General features: G+C 42.9%; 1 protein-coding gene across 3 annotated transcripts in view; it reads left to right on the forward strand.

Moving 5' to 3' along the window:
* The window catches only part of EPB41L4A (erythrocyte membrane protein band 4.1 like 4A), a 264,522-nt gene that overhangs the window by 208,675 nt on the left and 32,798 nt on the right, over positions 1-23,049 (forward strand). For 2 of the 3 annotated variants that reach the window (XM_047778430.1, XM_047778431.1), the window contains 5 exons: positions 3,948-4,038; positions 6,800-6,883; positions 8,043-8,156; positions 16,188-16,235; positions 17,430-17,507. In XM_047778430.1, coding sequence (XP_047634386.1) covers positions 3,948-4,038; positions 6,800-6,883; positions 8,043-8,156; positions 16,188-16,235; positions 17,430-17,507 — 415 coding nt within the window. The remainder of the gene's footprint in view (positions 1-3,947; positions 4,039-6,799; positions 6,884-8,042; positions 8,157-16,187; positions 16,236-17,429; positions 17,508-23,049) is intronic. The other variant, XM_047778432.1, reaches the window with a different exon arrangement.

Here is a 23,049-nt window from a genome sequence, read left to right on the forward strand (position 1 = left end):
TTTATTATCTGTTTTCCTGGTAAGGCTTTTTTTATACTCCAGGTTTATCCAGAGCACATAGTAATAGAGGAGGAAAATAGATACAAACAGATTTTTTGGTTAGTAGTACAGTGTTCTGAGTATAAAAGAAACATGAATTAAATTGTATTACTGGAGTTCCCATTGTGGTGCAGAGGAAATGAATCCAACTAGAAGCCATGAGGTTGTGGGTTCAATCCCTGGCCTCCCTCAGTGGGTTAAGGGTCCCGCGTTGTCGTGAGCTGTGGTGTAGGTTGCAGACGCGGCTCAGATCTGGCGTTGTGGCTCTGGCGTAGGCTGGTGGCTACGGCTCCGATTAGACCCCTAGCCTGGGAATCTCTATATGCCGTGAGTGTGGCCCTAAAAGGACAAAAGACAAAAAATTAAAAAATTTAAAAAAATAAATAAATTGTATTGCTGACAATACCCTACCTACTTATGCTGTGTATATGAGAGTTATGTGACTGTTACGCTATTAAAATAGCCTTGTCAGTCAAATAGTTTATTGTTAAGAAGCCTGGCTATAGTGTTATATGAGTGTCTAAGGGAGAGCTTGTATGTGATTTTTTTTTTCCCTTTAATTCTTTGGGAAAGCCATAGATCTAGTGTTGATCTCAAAAACTGTGATTTAATTATCGTGAATAACCAAATGTTGATTTCTTTAGGAAAATACATATACCCACCTAGTTTGAAAATTTTTCTGTTTTAAAATAGTCCTCAGTTTTTGCTCTGTTTATTTATTTGTTGGAAGCTTTGGAAGGCAATTAGGTTAAAGTGATCAAGCAGCCTCACTTTCCGCAATGGTATTAGACTGAGAAAAGACCACTCAGTCTAAAGAGATGAGACTAGAAGGAAACCCAGGGCTTCCTGGGTTTTGCACAGGGCTTCAGTTAACAGTGAGGTTCACATTCATTCAGTGCTTCTTCGACTCACTGGGCATTTAGGCTTTGGGTCCTGGTCGTGCTCCCTCCTTCCCCCAGCCCTCAGAAACAGCCCTGAGTCTGGGAAGGTCCCTTCTAGTAATACCAGCTGGAAACAAGACCACATTTAAACAAGATTTTTTTTGCAACAACTGAAAATGTTGATGTTGGGGCATATCTACTGTTGGGAGCAGAAATGAATTATCCCCTCCTGCCGCTGACTCAGGGCTATATCAAGTAGAGTTCCGCTTTTAAGAAGCAGCTCCATCTCAGATCTGCTCTTGCAATTTTGGAAATTTGCCCTGGTGATTTTTTTGCAAAGGGTTATGGCAAAATATACAGAGACTGGCCACTCTGATGTCAGATAGCACATCAGGTAGTTCAGGGGAGTTGTTGTGTCCCATTTAACATACCTGGTGAAATTTCCGTAGACCCCAGTGTTACAGTGTTTTCTGATGCCTGGATTCTGAAGCATTGCTCCCACATGAGCTTACCTTTACTCTTTAATGCTCCATATCTTCAGATTTACCTTTTCATTTCAGGATTCCAAAATAGGAACAAAATTCAGATATTGAATCCATGTCACATTTCTTGCAATAATGGTTTTTGAAGCTCTTATTTGGAACTCCTGTTTGCTTTCTGTGTCCAAGGTTTATTCATTAATGTCTGTCATTCCTGATGAGTAGCTACACCTGCCTCCAAATGTCCTGGAGGGAATTGCCAGCTTTGGGGTGCTCACATGTTTCTCTTGCTGTCTTTCAGTGTTGGCTGCCCTTGAGAGAGCATTCTTATATGGCTGTTAAGTGTCCTCCTCATTGGACATTCTTCTCACTTACCTTCTAAAAATTCGGTTTCTCCCAGTGGACTCTTAATTTAGACTATCTTTTGAGGGTGAAATGCAGATGGTCATGGAAGGCCGCATATAGTGGTGGTTTGGACCTAAGTCTCTGGAGCCTGACTGCTGGGTTTCAGAGCTGGCCCTCAACTCATGAGCTGTGGGACCTTGAACAAGTCCTGTTTTTCTTATCTTTAAAAAAAAAAAAATGGGGACAGGAGTTCCCGTTGTGGCTCAGTGGTAATGAACCCAACTAGTATCCATGAGGATGTAAGTTCGATCCCTGGTCTTGCTCAGTGGTTTAAGGATCCGGCATTGCCGTGAGTTGTGGTGTAGGTCGAAGATGTGGCTCGGATCCTCCGTTGCTATGGCTGTGGCTGTGGTGTAGGCCAGCAGCTACAGCTCCACTTCAACCCCTAGCCTGGAAATTTCCATCTATTGCAGGTATGGCCCTAACAAGAACAGCAACAACCCAAAATGGGGATAGTATTAGTATCTACCTTATAGTATTTATTTTGAGGATTGTGTGAGTAATTAGACCAAAAGTACTTGGGAGAACAACCAACGCATGGTAAGTGCTCAGTAAATATTACAAACTCACCTCACGACTCGAAAACCGTTAGTCACAGTTGGACTTGCGATTGAAGGGCTTGAACCAGGCTTTTCTGAGGAGGACACACCTTGGTACCTCATGGTTAATTGAACAAGGGTGTTGGGCATCCCCTCCCTGGTTTCCCCTGTACCTCCCAGAGTGAGGCTCATGCAACTGGAGGGGGGAAGAGTTGTCATCAGGGGCCACATGGCTCCCCTCTGCAGGCTTCTCAGCCCCCATCCCAAGAGTGGGACCCAGACTTCTTGGATGTGCCTCCCACTGCTCTGTATTTGGATCTTGATTCCAACATAGTGTCTGCTGGGGCTCCCTCTGCTGGTCCACATAGCATGTATGCAAATCTGAGGAATAACAGCTTTAAAACTCAGTTTTAGACTTTTAGAGATGTCCACATTGAACACGTTTGAAAACTTAATGTGAGTGATACAAATCACATCTCTATTACTCTCTTTTTGCTGTTTGCTTTTTTTTTTTTTTTTGGCTTTTTAGGGCCGTACCCATGGCATATGGAAGTTCCCAGGCTAGGGGTCAAATCTGAGCTACGCCACAGCAACTCAGGATCCGAGCTGCCTCTGAGACCTACACCACAGCTCATAGCAACGCCAGATCCTTAGCCCACTGAGCAAGGCCAGGGATCGAATCCTCATCTTCATGGATGCTAGTTGGATTCGTTACCGTAGAGCCACAACGGGAACTCCCCCATTTGAATTTTGAGTTGGAATATTTTCACGTGTGAAATATCTGAGGAGGTTTGATTTAGAATGAAGATTGCCATGGCATGCCAAAAAACAGTAGCTTTTTCACAACATAGTTGTCAAGGACCAGCTGGAATGGCTTACATTCCTATAAAAGTCCTAAATATCTTAAATTCTTACTTTAGCAGTCTAAAGAATGTCCATGATGTGGGGACTTTGTTAACTCCTAGAATCTCAAAAAGTGCCATTTTATTTTGTTTATTTATTTTTATTTTTTGGCTGTACCTGCATATAGAAGTTCCCTGGCCAGTGATCCGATCCAGGTCTGCCTATGCTACATCTGCAGGAACACCAGATCCTTAACCACTGTGGCTCAGCAATGACCCGAGCCACTGCAGAGGCAACACTGGATCCTTAACTCACTGTGCCACAATGGGAACCCCAAAAAGTGGTGCCAGTTTAAAATGCCATTCATGGGAGTTCCCTGGTGGTCTAGTGGTTAGGACCCTGAGCTTTCACTGCTGTGGCCTGGGTTCAATCCCTGGTCTGGGAATTGAGATATCATTTCAAGCCACTGCACACTATGATAAAAAAATAGAAGAAGAATAAAATGCCATTCATTTTAAAGTGGTGCCATAGCCTAGACCCCTTTGGATATTGTTATGTTGAAGGTTTAGTGCATTTCAGAAAATAGCACATCAGATTTATTAGGCAATTCATTATGTATTTGAAATAATAGTGTGTCAATACAATGTGCTGTGATGTCCCTAAAGTTACATTAAAAAATTTTTTTTGCCTCTTTGAGTTGTTCTGACTGCTCTCTCCTTTCTTTTCTTCTCCACTGTCTCTTTTCCCCTCTTTGCTCCTAGGATCAAACAGCATAAATCGGGTAACTGCGAACATGGAAAATGGAGAAAATGAAGGAACAACTAAAATCATCGCACCTTCCCCAGTAAAAAGGTCAGTCACTTAACTGAAAGGACGTGCCACTGTGTGCTGTCACAGAAATGCTTTTTCCTGTTGGCAAGGTTGAGAATCTTTTCACTCTGATCATTAACTAGTACTTGTGATCAAACTAGTCTGTGGACCAAAGATTACTTTAAAATGCCAGTGAAAGATGAAGCATCAGGACCCGCCCTCTCCTTTGAAGGAAATGCTCCTGCTGTCAAAGCATGATGAAGTCACAGATAGTCTGTGGTCTCCCTTCTTGGCAGCAGAATGAAAATGCCATGTGATTTTTTTTAAATGGCATGGTATAATGGACTAACTCAGAGGGACCTGGGAGTTAAAGTAGATGATATTCATGTTTAATGCACTGCGTTCATTACAGCAGAGCACTGAACTGTGGCCTGGGAAGGAGCCGTTAGAGCATTTACGGGCGCAGGGTTTTAGAAGACAGTGATTGCATATGTATGAAGGGTCGTCATGGTTCTCTGCATCAATTTTCCCGGCAGCAGTCCCCAGTGGAAAGACCTTCTCTTAACATATTACGTGGATTGTTTCCCTGAAAGATCGGCCTTGTTCTCTGTTAAGACACTGTTGCAGCATCATTTCTTCCTATCTCCAGTTACGTTCATGGAACAGCAGGCTAGACATACAATGAGCAGATTTTATCGGCTCACTTTCTCTGTGGAGATTGCTCCACATTCATTGTGGAGCAGTGCAAGCCGTCAGAGATAGGTGACCTCAAAAGACTTTTTAGATCATCCGCTCCATCTTTTGTTAGTAAATAATGGTCTTTTTTTTTTTTTTTTGCCTTTTCTAAGGCTGCTCCCATGGCATAGGGAGGTTCCCAGGCTAGGGGTCTATTGCAGCCATAGCCGCCGGCCTACACCAGGGCCACAGCAACGCGGGATCCAAGCTGTGTCTGCGACCTACACACAGCTCATGGCAATTCCGGATCTGTAACCCACTGAGCGAGGCCAGGGATCGAACCTGCAACCTCATAGTTCCTAGTCAGATTGGTTAACCACTGAGCCATGACGGGAACTCCAGTAATGGTCAATTTTGATCCATTCACCTGGATTGTTGTTACTTAGAAGAATCTAGTTTATGATTTCTCAGCAAAATATTCTAAGTCATGAGGTTCCTCAGAGTTGCACTGTTTCTCCCTGGTTTTGCCTACATTTTCTTTGGTTTAGTTACAGGACACCCCCTGTACAGATTCTTTCTGTGGAACACCAAATTCTTTGCCTTTATGTGCACTTTGGTTTAGTCAACCTCACATCTGTGTCTGGAGAGTCAGCTTAATCTGTATGTACAGGGTGTGCTTATGGTAAGTCCAATATAAGAACAGTAACCTTCCATGAAATTCAGGTCCCAAGCCTTTTTAGAATGTACAGAAGGAGTTCAGTCCCCTTTGTAACTGCCTTCCTGCAGATAGAACTGATACCTGAAGGGCTGCCAAATGTTCCCACTCAAGCTGCAGATGAGAAGTTGCTCAGAGAGTGAATGCAATTAATTTGCCCCCCTGAGATTTCCCTATTCTTTAACTTTCCTCTGCTCTCCCAATTCCCCTTCATCTCCCTATTGCATTTCTCAATCTCCCTTTTCTCTTTTCGCTTTTTCTTTCTGATTTATTAAACACATACAAACTTTCTCCTGTTGTATTAAATATCTACCGTATTAGTATTCTTCATTCCAAGAGTAAGCTTTTGCTTCAGAAATTCAATCTTGCAAATATTTTTAACTGTTATAAGAATAGCACATTGCTCATATGTGAATAAAACCTACCATCTACTAATGCCCTTGTCAAATACCTGATTTTTCAGGCTTACATTGTATTCACTGCTATAGGAATGTAGCATGCCAGGGTACAAGTTTATTTTCATTTTTTTGAAGTGGCCTTGTCATTTTCTTTCTCCTCTTTGATGGCTCTTAAAAAGAACTCTGCCATGATCATATTCCAGGGCAGTTCTATAGAGGATTCATAAACAATCCAGGGTTCAAAGTGGCTTAGGAATTAAGTAGCTCTATCTTTCCCTGAAGTGGAGATTGCCAGGGAAGTGAGAGGTGACACTCCTCCCCTCCTCCTCCCTGGTGACGGAAGGCTTCTGATGAGTCTCTTCCTCGTGTCTCTCATGTGCTTCTAAAACAATTTAGGGGGGTTGAATAACAACTCAGTTATATTTACATTCTTAGGGAAGAAAGAGGATACTCAGTCAGGAAATAGCATTTGAAAGTCATTCTGATTTGGGAGGATGAAGCCAAGATATGGCGGAAGCCGGGGGTGGGGAAGGTCAGGTTGGGTAGCCTGAACCTGCCCAGAGCTGACCAGTCTGCCCAGATTCAGACCCATGTCCAAAGCCAGCAACTGCTCAAAAGAGGGAGCCAGCCCCATGAGCCCTGATACCCCACCTTTCCTTTCTCATCAGCATCCTTTTCTTGGCTAGCATGTGGGTTACCCTTTTTTCCTATCCTGGCAGGTGGACTCTGCAGAAAGTTTCTGAACTATTGATGATCTGGCTTTGGTTGACTGAAAGTAATAAAACTAGAAAGAAAGAAGGGGAAAAGAGACCCCCTCCCCAAAGTACTACTGGAAGCATGTATATTTTTTTTAGGTAGCCACTTTATGTACTTTCTGGACTGAGTCACAGGTATAAATAAACACACACATTTTAAAACATCTGTGAAGTCATTTTACTGAAAAGATAAATAGGTGAATTAACTTCTTTTTATTTTCTAGTTAGTTTTCCTTACTTTTTTTTTTTTTTAAATCAAGCTTTAAGAAAGCAAAGAATGAAAACAGCCCAGATACTCAGAGAAGCAAATCTCATGCTCCGTGGGAAGAAAATGGCCCCCAGAGGTAAAAAGAACCATTGTTTGTATAAAGGAGAATAGTATAAAAGGGGTTAGCAGTTCAGCTTATTAAACAAAGGAATCCAACTGCTTTGTGGCTGGTGAGGACTAACTGTGGACAAGGCAGGCGGATTCCTAAATCAGCGTGACTGAGAACTTCTGAAGTAGAAATCAACAGGATATGTCCTAACGTGAAACTTTCTGTCCTGGAAGGACAGCAAGGAACACTTGTATATATTGAGAAACTGCTCAAAAGGTCGTTAGGATGGTGTAGAGTAAGAGAATATATTTCTAAAAATGCTGAATAGTGTACTAATGATGATTTTCCCAGTTTCATAGTTCTTATACAAACTTGAGACTATAGCTGGTGAATAGTGACAGAAGACCTCTCTTCCTAGAAATATAGATATTCTTGGGGAATACTTATATTCTTAGGGAAAAAGATGATACTTGGTCAGGAAATAGTGTTTAGTTTCTTTTGTTCACAACTGCCATAACCAGGGACAGACTTGCTGCATAACATACTGCTGGGAGTTCCCTGGTGGCTCAGTGGGTTAAGGAGCTGTGACACGGGTTTGACCTCTGGACTGAGAACGTCTGCATGTGGGCACGGCCGAAAAAATAATAATAACTCATTGCTGTTTAATTATGGTGGTTCCAGGTTTGACCATCCAGTGGTTCAGATTCTAGCTTTACCTCTTTCCTAGCTAATTTAACTTGGCCACTTAATTAAACACGAAGTATTTCTGTTTTCTTTTCTTTTAAATGGGCCCAAGCGTTACACTGTGTGGATTAGGGTTGATATGAACATAAGCTGAGATTGAGTATGAAGGCCTCAGCCCAGTCAGCACCTGGCAGGTGGCTGGTTCATCATAAAAGCAAATTGTTATTACTGGCATCATTTGTGTATGTTCATTTGTTACTGCTGAAGGCCAGTGAGACAAACCCATTCCTACAAAATAAAGACCTTGATGGTTTGCTTTACCAGATCTTCCCTCCCTTTCCTTTCCTTAAATCTTATCAGAAAAGAGAGCCATGTGCCCACGATCCATTATTCCCCCAAAAGTAGCAGATGTGCAATTCTGTCTACTTCCCTGGATCCAGGTTAGGGTGTTGCTCCTCCAGTCCCTCTGTGGGTAACCGTGACCATTCCTCTTCCACTCCAGCGGACTGTACAACTCTCCCCATGACCGCACAAAGTCACCCAAGTTCCCCTATGCACGCCGTCGGAACCCTTCCTGTGGGAGCGACAATGACTCTGTGCAGCCCACGAGGAGGAGGTAAGCTGACCAGCCCTCACTTTTTAATCTTTAGCAGAAGCTCTGGATCCTGGGCACGTCTTTATCACAGGTTATTCTCATCATATAACTGTTTGTTTCCTCACAATAACGGAGGCCTTATGTTTTGCTTTGTGAGATAAAATAAGCTAGGGATCCTGAAGCATTTCTCTCAAACAGCCAGGGTTTCAGAGAATAGTTTCATAAAATATTAATAGGAACTTGCTTTCTGTATTACAATGAAGACTACATGTTTAAAAATGTATACAATATATTTTAAGGATATATTATACAGTATGTATAATGTATAGTGTACGTAATGTGATTATATATATGAATCATCAGTGATTATATTTTAATATATCAGAGCTCTAAATGTTTTAACCTGAGAAGATAATTTTATGTATAGAGATAAATCTCTTAGCTGAGGCTGGATGCTTTACTCTCAAGACTGCTGTTGTTTAAACTTGAGTAAAATCCCTTTCAAAGAAAAGAGAACATTAATCCTGTTACATTTCCAGCAGGTCACTTGTTTGTGTGATTATATTTGTGTGTGTGTGTGTGTGTGTATCTAATTTTTAAAAATTCCAGCAGTTTGGGGCTCTGTCTGCAAAGCAGGCTGGGCAGTATGACAGGATCAAGAGAGGAAGACCTTGAAATAACTTACCAGTGAAATTCATTTAATTTCTACATGGGGACTGTCTTTTACTTTGGGTGCCGACATAAGTAGTATTTTATAGGTAACTTATAATTATGAGAAGTTCAGATCATGTTTTCAGATAACCATCAAATTCCTTTGATATGCACGTGGATTTCGAAAGCAGAAGTCCGTCTCTTTTCTCTACCCTTGTTTGCACACAATTGCTGGTCCATCCCTATTTGCTTCCTTCTACTTCTGCTGGTTTCCCTAAGTCTTGATCCCCAGCTGTCTCCAGCCAGGTCCAACTTCACTGAAATCCTTTGATGGTTAAGAAAGGAAATGTCATTACCTTCACCTAACAGAACTGCGAATGGGGAGCCAGATTGTGACCAACAGTGATTAGATAGAATAATGGAAAAAAGTTGGCATTTACCATGTTCCAAGTACTGAGCAAATTACCTGCTATGTATTATCTCCTTTGATCCTGTTGATAACCCTGTGGAAATCGGCATATGTAGCATTCAGTCACCAGGCCTTTCCAGCAGCAGGGATTATTACAGAGCTTGGTGCACAAGTGTGAGCAGGACTGAAGAAAGAAAGGCAGAGAGTGATGCTAGGCTGTGATCTGGCTGCTGGTCCACCCTGGGCTGCAGGAGAGAGAGAGCAGAGATGTGGGCATTACCCAGAGAGCCGGCCAGGGCTCCTCTGAGCTGGCCCAGTGGGCCTATGCTCACTGCTTGATGTGGCCATGGGCACCACCACTCCCCCACCCTTTTTTTTTTTTTTTGGTCTTTTTAGGGCATATGGAAGTTCCCAACTAGGGATCAAATCAGAGCTGCAGCTGCCAGCCACAGCCATAGCCACAGCCACAGCAATGCCAGATCTGAGCTGTATCTGCAGCCTACACCACAGCTCATGGCAACATCAGATCCTTAACCCACTGAGTGAAGCCAGGGATTGAACTGTCATCCTCATGGATACTAGTCAGTTTTGTTACTGCTGAGCTTCTATGGGCACTCCTAAGAACGACTCTTGCTGCCCTGCTCAAGGTACTACTGCCATAGCTAGTGCTGTGGAACCCTCACTTAAAAAAAAGGTGTGCAACTGTGGTTGCCACACATGCTGCCAGAAACAAAAATCACTTCCCCTTTTCTCATGCCTTCAAGTCTCATCTGAGTGCCTAACTGGCGGAAGAATCCAGGAAAATGTAATTTTCAGGCTTCTAGTCTAGGCAGTACAGGGGAGATGATAGATGGGTATGGCTGGGGCTAAGTACCAATGGAAAATAGTTGGCCCAGGATTATTATCTCACTTTTACAGATGAGAAAACTGAGGCGTGGGGAGAAAAGGGTAACTGTTCCTCCTGACACATCTGGAATTTGGATCCACATCTATACATCTGAAAAAGGAAGGGATAATGAGTCATCATTTAAATAAGGCAGGGAAATAGATTTTCTGCCCTCCTTTCCTACCAGCAATTGGTTCAACCTGAGCAACACTTAAAACCAAGGCCACATCTCCTGGGAAACACTTTAAAGTCCATTTGTGGGTATATGTGTGTTGAGGGGGTGTGGGTAGTGGGAATCACTAAATAGATTAAGAATTTGGCATGGTATGATTATTGTTAAATAGATAAGTTTGTAAAGTTTTTCATCCTGAATTCTTCCCTAAATAAAATAATAATGAGTAGATGATCATTTTTATTTTAATATATTTGGGAAGGAATTATAAAGTTTTTTACATTATTTTTCAAAATTTACATTAAGATTTTCCAAACTCATTCCTTGAAATAGTTGGAGGCACACACTTTCCCAACCCAGACTTAGTGACTTTTATATTAAGATACATTTTTTTTGCTGGCTTCCTGTGAAATACAGAGAAGTAATTGTGGTAAGTGAATACAGGCTCCTTTTATTGGCACCGTCCAGGGGAAACACTATTTTGATTTTATAGGAAAGAGAATCTTTTTGTCTGAGCACCAGGACCTTCTGTCTAGTTCTCTCTGGTACTTGAAAGGTCTCTTATTGGGGATATGTGTTCTGAGGAGACGAGACATTGCTGTGCGTTGGCATAAAGAGCTGGAGCTCATTCTTTTCTTTCCACTCTAAATGCCCTGTAATTGTCCCTGTCCTTCTCAGTCTTGTTTTATCTTCACACATATTTGTCTTTTCCCTGGGCACAAATGCCTGCATAGCTGGATCAACTGTGACATTTAAAACCGAGATTTATCATCAGCATGGAAGAATCTTTAGGACTTAAATATAATAAATATGATAATAAGAAATTCTATTTTGCAATGCATGGCCATAACAAAATCTCCTATTTTGCCAGCTGTTTGTTATTAGATAGATGAATCTATCAAATTCTGGTCAAGTCTGGAACACTGGTCATTAACCTTTTGGGTGATAAAACTGCCAGAATTTTACTAACCAAAAATGACTGAACCAGGAATTCCCATTGTGGCACAGTGGAAACAAATCTAACTGGGAACCATGAGGTTGCGTTTTTTTTGGTTTGTTTTTTGTTTTTGTCTTTTTGCTATTTCTTGGCCCGCTCCCGCGGCATATGGAGGTTCCCAGGTTAGGGGTCTAATCGGAGCTGTAGCCACCGGCCTACACCAGAGCCACAGCAACGCGGGATCCGAGCCGCGTCTGCAACCTACACCACAGCTCACGGCAACGCCGGATCGTTAACCCACTGAGCAAGGGCAGGGACCGAACCTGCAACCTCATGGTTCCTAGTCGGATTCGTTAACCACTGCGCCACGACGGGGACTCCCGAGGTTGTGTTTTTGATTCCCGGCCTCTCTCAGTGGGTTAAAGGATCCAGCGTTGTAATGAGCTATGGTGTAGGTTGCACATGTGGCTCAGATCCCATGTTGCTGTGGCTGTGGTGTAGGCCGGCAGCTGTAACTACAATTTGACCCCTATCCTGGGAACCTCCATAGGACTAAACCAAATAATTAGGAGTGTCTGAGTGGGAACTCACAGAAAACAGAGACAATATAAGAATCTTTAGGAAAGTAAAAACTTGGATATTGAAAATAAAGAGTAAGAGGCCTTAGATTTAAATTCATGGAGTATTTTATTTTTTTAATTTTTATTTATCTATTTATTTTTTTGTCTTTTTGCCTTTTCTAGGGCAACTCCCACGGCATATGGAGGTTCCCAGGCTAGGGGTCCAGTCGGAGGCTGTAGCCACTGGCCTGTGCCACAGCCACAGCAATGCAGGATCCGAGCTGCGTCTGCCACCTGCACCACAGCTCACAGCAGTGCCGGATCCTCAACCCACTGAGCGAGGCCAGGGATCGAACCCGCAACCTCATGGCTCCCAGTTGGATTTGTTAACCACTGCACCACAACGGGAACTCCTCATGGGGTATAATTTTAAATAAATAGAAGATTTGGAAGATAAAGTTAAGGAAATCTTCCCCAAAGTAGAACCAAAACAAAACAAATACATGGAAATAAGAAACATGATCAAACCTTGTTATCAAACATTTGACTAATGAAATTTCTAATGCGAAAAACCCAAAAATTGAAGGAGAGGAAACTGTTAAAGGAATAGTACAAGAAAATATCCCAGAATGGAATGATTTAACTTTATAGTAGATAGAACCTAATAAGCATTTGGTAAAACAGGTTGAAAAATTAGGTCTACACCAAGATCATTAAATTTCAAAACATTTTAGATTGAGAGAATTTTGAAAACCTGGAGTTAGGGAGGAAAATGTGAAAGAGAAAAAGAAGTCCATGCACAAATGGTAACAAGTCAGAATCATATTATTAGGCTGTTTAACAGCAAAAGCAGAAGACGATTAGGGGAATTCCCACTGTGGCTCAGAGAAAACAAACCCAACTAGTATCCATAAGGATGCAGGATCAATCCCTGGCCTCATTCAGTGGGTTAAGGATCTGGTGTTGCTGTGAGCTGAGGTCTCAGATGTGGCTTGGATCCCGAGTTGCTGTGGCAAAGGCCAGCAGGTGCAGCTCTGATTCAACCCCTAGCCTGGGAACTTCCATATGCCACAGCCCTAAAAAGAAAAAAAAAAAAAAAGAGGAAGATGATCTCTAATTTCAGATTCTGTGCCCTGTTAAAGTGTAGTTATATGTGTAGAATAAAGACATTTTCTAAAATTCCAGCTTAAAAAAAAAAAAAAAGAAATAGTACACATCATGAAAGTTTACTCTGTCAACAATGGGAAGTTCCACCAAAACCAAGGCATGAGGCCATGAGACTTAGAAATATGGGATCCATCATACCAAGAAGCAAAAGGGATTCTCATGTGAAGGGAGTTAATCCAAGTGACATTCGTGCAGCAGTAATTGACAGCAGACTGTCCAGACGTAAGCAGTGGGGGGCAGAGGGCTCCAGGAGGGATATATGGAACTAGCAGATTATCTGAGGATTCGTCCATCTAGGGAGGAGTTTTGCAGCATTCTCAGTATGGATGAAGGATTTGTGACAAGCACAAGGAAAACTAAGCAGCTGATAGGTATAGAGAAAAGTAGGCAGTTGTCATCTATCAGAAAAAGTTAAACCTATAGAAGAATGGAATTGTGTTCCTGAAATACTATTTAGATCACCTGTGAACAATGGGTATACACTTGTGGTTATACTACACAAACAGTTGGTCTAAGGACAGAGACATAGCAATATCATGTTATTTGATACAACTCTGTTGGGAAAACAGAAGAACGAAAGTCATAATGATGGCATTAAATAGCTATGTCTGTCCCGACTGCAGTGCAAAGGCACATAGAACAAAAGGTAAGGAAAGGGAGACTAAGGGCGTAGGTTCCTATCTCAAGAAATGTGGCTTTTAAGGGGAGGAGAGACTGGGCAGAAAATCATGGGGGATGTGGTAAAAGAATTTATCACAAGGACAAATTGAATATGAGAGAGAGAGGAGGATATTTAATGACAGTTGTTGAGTAAATAAGAGGTGGGGGGGACCCGCAGAACACAGGTGAAGAGAATGACCTTAATTATAAGGACAGTCCCGTAAATAAGAGGGAGATGTTTTTAAGTTCTATTTTTGGTAACAGGAAAAGGAAAGATTGCCATCTGATGGCTACTTTTCCCTTTGGAAGGAGAACACAAAGTCATCTGCTGAAGCGGTAGTACAGTGGGTCAAAGGGTTGCAAGATGAACAGTTTTGAAACTGCTTTACAGAAAATGAGAGCACTTAGATCAGAGAAGCATGGTAGAGTGGCTAGGCTGTGTTGTAGATCCACTTCAGGTTATGAACGTGAATTCGTAGTGTTTCTAACTTCATCCGGCATTTCTCAGCCAGCTTTTGAGGGCTGGCCCAGAGAACCTGGATAGTTGAATTCACCCATGCTTGGGTTTTGGCAAAAAGACTGAACAAAAAAAACAGCTGGGGAAAGTTTTGAGTATAGGCATGCATGTTATTGAGATGATGGGAATCTGAGTCAGGGAAGGAATGAAGAAAGAGTGTGGAGCTGATAGAAAGTTGCAAGGTCAGTAGATAGTTCTTCTGAGGTCAAAGAAAGGTAGAATATAAGTCATCGAATAAGCAGTAATGGTAACAGTTCACATTTATGGAGTGCTTACAGTGGGCTAGGTCCCACTCTTGTGCATTTTAAAGGGCTTAATTCATTTTATCCTCATAACAACACTGTGTGGGAAGTACTATTAAAACTGAGGTTCAGAGTTCCCATCATGGCTCAGTGGTTGATGATCCCGACTGGTATCCATGAGGACGTGGTTTCAATCCCTAGCCTTGCTCAGTGGGTTAAGTATCCGGCATTGTCCAAGAGCTGTGGTATAGGTTGCAGATGCAGCTGGGATCCTATGTTGCTGTAACTGTGTTTAGACTGGCAGCTGTATCTCCGATTTGACCCCTAGCCTGGGAACTTCCATATGCTGCGGGTACGACACTGAAAAACCAAAACCAAAAACAAAAAACTGAGGCTCAGTAGAGAGGTAATTTGTTTCAGTCACACAGCTTATCACCAGATGAGATGGGATTCACATTCAGGGCTACAGAGCCCACATATTTAACCAGGGTGCCCCATTGAACCTGATTGAAGGTAAATAGACAGTGGTATTCAGGAAAGAGAGGAGATTGTGGTTAGCGAGCAAAGTGTCTGGAGGTGGTTACAGATGATGGAGTCTCAAGTGTGACCATGATGTGGGTTGCTGAGCTGCAGTGAAGAGGTCATTAGAGATGGTAGCAAAGGACATGGAGGCCTGGAAAAGGCATTCAGGTGAGAGCTAAAGTCAGATTCTGGCAGAACTTGGATGGGTGGGGTGTTTTACCTAATCAGGTCGTTTACCCAACTTGGAGCAAGCCAAACCCTGAGGCACCAAGGTTTCCAACAGAGACAGCATTCATTCATGCAAGACAGCCAAGCAGGGTCATGGAGAACAAACTTCACATCTGCCTCTCTGAGGAGAGGGTGTAGGGACATTTATCTCATAAAGAGATAGGGTAGTCAGCCGTGGAGAAAGGTGATTGGAGGTAATAAAAGTGAGCTAATCAGTGGCCTATGCAAGCATGGTTGAGCTTCTTGGCTCTTCAGAGGAGGCATGTTCAGAAAACAGTGGTTATCAGGTTCTGGGGGTGGAGTTTTGGCTCTCTGACGTCAAAAGGTCATCCATCAGACACTCGCACAGGCCCAGTTGAATGGTCAGTAGTCTCAGTAGATCTGAATTGAGCAAGAACTAACTCCAAATACTTGAAAAACCACTTAAACAGTGGTTACTATAGTGACCCATACATTAGAGTTGTTATGTATAAGGGTGTTTATTTTATTTTATTTATTTTTTGCTTTTGAGGGCCACACCCATGGCATATGGAAGTTCCCAGGCTAGGGGTTGAATTGGAGCTACAGCTGCCAGCCTACACCACAGCCACAGCCACGCCAGATCTGAGCAGCGTCTGAGACCTACACCACAGCTCACGGCAGTGCCAGGTCCTTCACCCACTGAGCGAGGCCAGGGATGGAACCCACACCTTCATGGATACTGGTCAGATTTGTTTCCACTGCACCACAATGGGAACTCCAGTGGGTGTTTGGTTTAAAATCAACTGAAAACAAGTAAGGCAGGTTAGGGTTGGCAGGCTTTATCAGGTTTCAGTTGCAGACCTAGGAACTACAGATGAACCCCGTCACAGGATGAACAGAACTTGTGCATTGTTATTTATGGACTGTTTGTGGGCCCTTCTGGATTGCTGACTTTGGGAGGCCAGTTGGTATTATGTTTCTATTGTTGGGCTGGGCGTGTATGTGCAACTAAAACTTTAGGTGAATGGATGACTACGTAGAGATATACATTTACCGAAGTGAAACATTTCGGCGTGCTGTCCTTAGCCAACTGATGATTTTATATTCTCCTTAATGTCTTCATTTATCTGTTTTCCGTAGGAAAGCCCATAACAGTGGTGAAGACTCCGATCTAAAGCAAAGGAGGAGGTAAAAAAGAACCAAAATGAAAGGAGGGCCGAGGGAGAGAGAGGAAGGCTTATTAGTACAGCTTAGACTTGAGGAAGGGTAGGGAAAATTTTTTGTTTTATTGGTGGCTGCTTTAAGAGTATTATAATTTTGGAGTTCCTGTTGTGGCACGGTGGTTAACGAATCTGACTAGGAACCATGAGGTTGTGGGTTCGGTCCCTGGCCTTGCTCTGTGGGTTAAAGATCCAGCATTGCCATGAACTGTGGGGTAGGTCGCAGACACAGCTCGGATTGCACGTTGCTGTGGCTCTGGCATAGGCCGGCAGCTACAGCTCCAATTCGACCCCTAGCCTGGGAATCTCCATATGCCGCAGGAGCGGCCCTAGAAAAGGTGAAAAGACAAAAAAAAAAGAGTATTATAATTTTAAAAGATTTTTCAGATAGCAGTTTTGACCTCAGCTGGTTCTAACTCATCCATTCAGTAATACCCTCAGGAGTTTTTCTTTCTTTTTTTTTTATCTGTGGCTTTGTGTTTTAGAGGAGCTGTCTCAGTTATCTCTTGCTACATTAAAACCACCCAACACTTGGTGGTTTCATGCAACAACCACCAAATATATAGTGTATAATTCTGTTGATTGAACAGGCAGTTTGTTAGCTAGTCTAGCTCATCTCTGGCGCAATGGCTGGAGGCCTCTTTCCATGGTCTCTGCTGCAGACTAATCTGGGTGGCCGGGAGGAAGCAGAAGCTACCAGCCTTGTTAGGAGGGAGTCCTAGAACTGGCACAGTATTCCTTATACCTCTTTCTGTTGGTAAAAATCAGTTGCAAGGCCAGCACAAATGCAAGAGGAGGGGAAATAAACTCTACCTGTCTCCATGGAGGTAGGGGTTTGACAGGACTTTGTGTCCATATTTAGTCCCCCCATCCCCCACCTCCAAGGGCTTTTGGCTTTTCCACATCAGAGTTCTACTGGAAGTACTTGATTTTGTGGTCCTTGCTGGGAGCACGGTGATACTTGCTTTAATCTGCTTTCACATTTCTGTAGATATTCAGATGCCTGGCTGAACTGAGAAATGCTGCCTGGGAGAGGCCTAAGAGAACTGCTTATTTGGATTCATAATTTTAGTGCAAAATTAATTTCAAAGAATGAACGTGAACCTTTCTGAAATTTTTCATTTGTCATTAATGTGGATTTTTTTTCTTATTTTGTTTTCAGGTCACGCTCACGATGTAACACAAGCAGTGGCAGTGAATCAGAAAATTCTAATAGAGAACACCGAAAAAAGAGAAACAGGTAATATTGGAATATTGTAGTTAACTGGAACTCTGAAAGCAGAAGCTGTGTATCCTATGAATTTTTTTCACCTGATTTTTCTCATCTGTGTTTAAGAAGGAATCTGCCTCGTTTTTGTTGTGGTTTTTTTGTTTGTTTGTTTTTGTCTTTTTAGGGCCATACAGGCAGCATATGGAAACTCCCAGGCTAGGGGTCAAATCAGAGATGCAGCTGTTAGCCTACACCAGAGCCACAGCAATGCAAGAGCCAAGCCACATCTGCAACCTATACCACAGCTCATGACAGCGGCACATCCTTAACCCACCGAGTGTGACCAGGGATCAAACCTGCATCCTTATGGATACTGGTCATGTTCTTAACCCACTGAGCCATGACAGGAACCCCCCTGCCTGGGTTTTAACACTCTGTTTTAGGGAACCTCAGCTCTTTGAACTGAGTTTATCTTTGTAACAAGATGATTAAATAATTTGACAGTGAGTTTTCCTGTCTTGTTTAATAAAAAAAAAAGAAGATGATCTGTATAATTTAGGTACAACATGTATGAATTTGTCTAAGGGTTATAAGATATTTTACCATTTGTAGAGGGATTTCTCCTTGAAGTATTTTTTAATATGACATCACTCTCCTTTGCCCAGCCAATAAACGAGACCCTCATAGTGTGTAGTTGGAGCCTTATGTACATGTACATGTACATGTGTGTTTGTGCTTGTGCCAGGCACACACAGCTAGGTGGTAAATGCAGTTAGTTCATATCTTTAAGGCTTATTCTTCAAAGCTTATTAATAACTTCATTTGACATTAATCTGTATTGGTGATGACTTAATGTATTAATCACTTCTTTCTAGTTCTGAAATATTTATGTGAAAACAAGTTATCACATGGTGAAAGAGTAATAGATTGGGAAAGAGAAGGACTTGGTGACTGGTTATGCCAGTTTCTACCTCTCTGGTGCTCAGTGGGAACAGTTTTGCCTTCCTTCTGTCCCTGAGGACTCAGTGTTTGGGAATACTTTTGGTTATCGCAGTTTTGGGTTGCAGGTGGGGTTGTGACTGGCTTGGCATGCTGCTAAACCTCCTGCAGTCCACAGGACTATCCTCCACAGCAAAGAAATATCTGGTCCAAAAAATGTCAGGAGTACCATGGCTGGGAAATGCATTCTCACCTGGTCTGGACTCCGGTTTGGCTGCTGTATTTTTCTGGGTCATCTTTTTCTCCTCTGTAAAATGAGGAAGCTGGACATGATAATCTCCAAGGTCCATCTTTAGTGCTCAGAGCCCTTGTGCCTGGCACACACTGAATCAGCCTCCCTCTCTATGTACAAAGCCTGTGTCATAACAGCCCAGACAGCATGGTAAGAGTGGACCATTTTCTTAGGAAAGCTTTTTTGTGGTGCTTTCTTAGGGGTTAGCATCATGGTAGATGGAGGTGAGATCTCAGTGTGTTAGGACACCTTTCTCAAGGAAATGATTTCAGTTTCTTCACCTGTGAAAACTGAAGTATGGAGGGTAGTGCCCCAGGGGTACCCTCTTCCTGCTCTAAGATTCAGTATTTCTGCACAAACAACACAAAACAAAGCAAAACAACCAACCAACCCCCACTTTTGTACTTACTGATCAAGCCAGTATCGTAACAAACATATTTCTGTTTTGCTTGGTGTGTTCTAAGTTGTGCTCAGAAATGCTCTATTCTCAGCTTCTCACAAGGTAGCCTATTTCAAAACAGTATCTTTTAAGGCCCAGCGTGCTCATGGTGACATTTGCTGTTAAAATGAAACACTATTTAAAGTCTGCCAGCAGACTCTTCAGTATCTCATTACTGATCTAGTGGCACCAACTCCAGAATTCCTTGTGGGCTTTCTCCCTCAGGAGTCCCTCCTGCCCCAATTCCGTGAACAATTTTTGAGACTGGTTCTCTTTGGATTGTATAAGTAGTGTATTTTAGGAGGACAGCAGTTCTGAATATTTACGTGCTAATGTACTTTGTGAGGTCTAGAGTCTAGCTCTTCATGGGCAGAGGAAGAAATATGTCTTCCAGTGCCAGGCTCCACCCCTGAAAATCCTAGTATAAGTACAGGGTGCAGAGAAAGATAGGGCAACATGTGACACCACCCCTGGGTGCCATGTACCTCTTAAGCAATGCTGCCGACAACCCCACCATCCCATTATCAGTGTCAGCTTTTAAAAATTTGCCAGAACCCACTCACTCCACCTCAGGACCCATGGGTCTGAATATTTATACTGCGGCCTTGCTAATGGTCTCAAGATGTCTTGTGTCTGTAATGAAGAGTTGTCTCATGGCATCTGACTTCCTCCTTGTACAGAAGACTCTTTGTAGGGGGCCGAGGATGAATCTCATCAAGCTCACGTGTCCTTCCTTATCTTGGTTGGCCTGTGAGAGCCCTGCTCTCAGCAGCTTCCTTTGTGCTTTTGTTGAAGGACTCTGGGAACCCTAGAAGGGCCAGAAGGAACCTTGAATGTACTGATGTTCTCCTTCCTGCCAGCAAGGTCTCTACGTTCAGCCCAGGACACCTCCTCACTTTGGAAACCAGAGCCTGTACCTGACGCATCCCGCTTTCCTGTCTCCCTGGGGGAACTGTGCCCTGGGGCAGAGGGACAGCGACTGGCGCATTTGCTTTTCAAATACTGTTTTGAAGCCCATGATGCGTGCAGTGAAACTCTGGATAGAGTCCAGTGGTTCACTTTCTGGAGACTCTGTGGTCTTTGGGAAGTTGTTCCCTATGCCACTTCTTCTTGCTGCTCTTTGGTGGTGGTGGTGGTGGTTTTTGTTGTTCTTGTTTATTTGTTTAACCTACGTAAGTCTCTCCTGTTAGGCTTGGGACCACTCTGTGTATCTGTGTAAATATTGTCCTTTCACAATGTCTACCTGTTGGAATTTAAGCTGCTTGGCTGTTTCCATGGATAAAAATTTAAATCTTTCTCATTGTGTGTGAGGACAAACAAAACTTAATTAGACAGTGTTTACCAAACACCTTTATCCAAAGCAGTAGTTGTGGCTTTTAACAACCTTGAAGAAAAAAATCATAACTGCCCCCCCCAAAAAAAATTGTAATCCACACCAATTCTGGAAGACTAATATTAGACACAAGGATTGTTGTTTAGATGCAACTGTAGAGAAATACAACTGTTGATAAGCACCCCCTCCAATAGCTTTGGCCTAGAACTAATGAGGCCAGGTGGGTGGGGCCTGTGCTTTACCTGCAGGGTTTCATTCCACAGAAGTTTCTGACAACACCAGAGGCTTCAGCCTCCTTTATTTAGGGAATTTCTAAACAAATTGTTTTCTTTCTTTCTTTCTTTCTTCTTCTTCTTTTTTTTTTTTTTTTTGCTTTTTTGGGCTGCCCTCATGGCATATGGAAGTTCCCAGGCTAAGGGTGGAATTGCACCTGCAGCTGCCGGCCTGCACTACAGCCACACAGCCACGCCAGAACCCAGCCACGCCTGCAACCTACATCACAGTTCATGGCAGCACAGGAGGATCCTTAACCCACTGAGTGAGGCCAGGCATCAAACCCTAGTCCTCATGGGTTCATTACCACTGAGCCACAACGGGGACTTTATTTTATTTTATTTTATTTTTTATTTTTTTGCCATTTCTTGGGCCGCTCCCATGGCATATGAGAGGTTCCCAGGCTAGGGGTCTAATCGGAGCCCAAGCCGCCAGCCTACACCAGAGCCACAGCAACATGGGATCCGAGCTGCATCTGCAACCTACACCAAGCTCACAGCAACACCAGATCATTAACCCACTGAGCAAGGACAGGGACTGAACCCACAACCTCATGGTTCCTAGTCAGATTCGTTAACCACTGCGGCACGACGGGAACTCCCCACAACGGGGACTTTAAAAAGAAGTTTTCATAATATGTGTACTCCAGGTCTCTAGGTTTTGAGGTTTGAGAAAATAGTTTTTTCTTCCCTTTGTATCACCAGCTAGAAGTTGGAGCACAGTTTCTTGTTGTAACATCTAAGATGTCATAAAGTCCTATTTTCTCCGCAGCCTCTTTCACCATCTTCATCTCTCTTCCTTTGTCCCCTTTTACTTTCTCAGATCACGTCACCCAGTTACCTTTTCTTTTCTTAACTTCTCTCCCGCTTTTTCTTTCCTGTCTTTTCTGACTTCTGTCTCTCTTTAAGAGCCAGTGATGTCTGAACAACCCAAGGGTGTGGGTCGGGGTTTTGGTTCTGCCGTGTCCTTCTATTTGACCTTGGGCAACTCAGTTAACCAATTTAAATTTTAGTTTTCTCATCCCTCAAATGAAGTGTCTACTACCTGATCTATTTTCTTGAATGAGTTACTGTAAAGACAGAAGGAAATTTAAGAAATGATAGCACTGTGGGGAGAGAGAGATATGAACCTTTTGACACCTAATTTCGGAGTCACTACCTCTTCTCTGGCTGTCCCCACCTCTCCTCCACCCCCCTTTCTGGCCTTTTACCCTTCTTTTAACTTTGTCTTCCATTTTCCCACTTTCCCTAACTTTGTACACCTGCATTTTCAGACCAAGCATTCTTAGCCTCTGATTCGTAGCCGGGTTTTAGGGGCCTCATAACACCAAGAAATTCTCTGTAAGATCCTGTATGTTTCCAAGTGTCTGATTTTCTGGTGATAGGGTCTGTACATTTTAGCAGATTCTTAAGGGGGTGTCTCACTTCCAAAACATTACGAAGTGATCATTATGATCTTAATAGTGAAAGTTAGACTGATGCTGGGAAATGAAATTGGTGTTGCAGTTCACTGGTAGGACTACTTACTTTGCTATCCCGATTCCTGACAAAATTGGTTCAATTAAATTCATCAGCTTGAGAACCTACCAAGTTCAAAGCAGTGTGAAGTTAATGATCTATGTGAATATTGGACTGCCTTCGTTTTTTCACTCATTAGAATTTTGAAGCTTGTATCTAAGATCAGAAGGGTCAGTCAGCTTGGCTCTATGGGTTTGAGCCCCTGGGCCACGCTCTGGACTTGCCTGCCCACGGTGTATGTTGAAGGAGGACCTGCCTAGGAAGTAGACTTGTCAGAGCGAAGCCTCTCATAAATCAGCTTTCCCTGCCGATACCTTGAGCTTCATAAAATATCCTTCCCATTCAAAGGACCTGGTCTGCACAATATCCTTTGTACTGTTGATGAAAATCACCACCCCTTGGAGAATTCACCGGGGAGGATCTGTGGATTACTCAGTCATTAGCTTTGATGTGTTGCTAGGCTTTTAGGATTTGAAGTGGGAGATTTGGAGGAGGTGGGGAGCAGTGAGGCAGAGAACTAGCCTGGTGTTTTTTGCATAAGTATAAAAGTGGAAGTGACTCCTGAGTCTGGTGAGGATTAAAAGAGTCAGAGAAATGAGAGAAGCTGGGGGGTAAGAGCAGGACTAGAATAAATTGGCAACAGGGGACCATTTGGACCTTTCCCAAATTTTATTCTGGGACGTTTGCATTCTAATCACATGAGTTATGTATATGAGGTGATGTGTGTGGACATGTGTGCAGGTGTGTGGGTGAAATGAGTGCAGAACAAAGGATGAGGG

The sequence above is a fragment of the Phacochoerus africanus genome, chromosome 4 (genome assembly GCF_016906955.1).
Source record: "Phacochoerus africanus isolate WHEZ1 chromosome 4, ROS_Pafr_v1, whole genome shotgun sequence".
Lineage (NCBI taxonomy): Eukaryota > Metazoa > Chordata > Mammalia > Artiodactyla > Suidae > Phacochoerus > Phacochoerus africanus.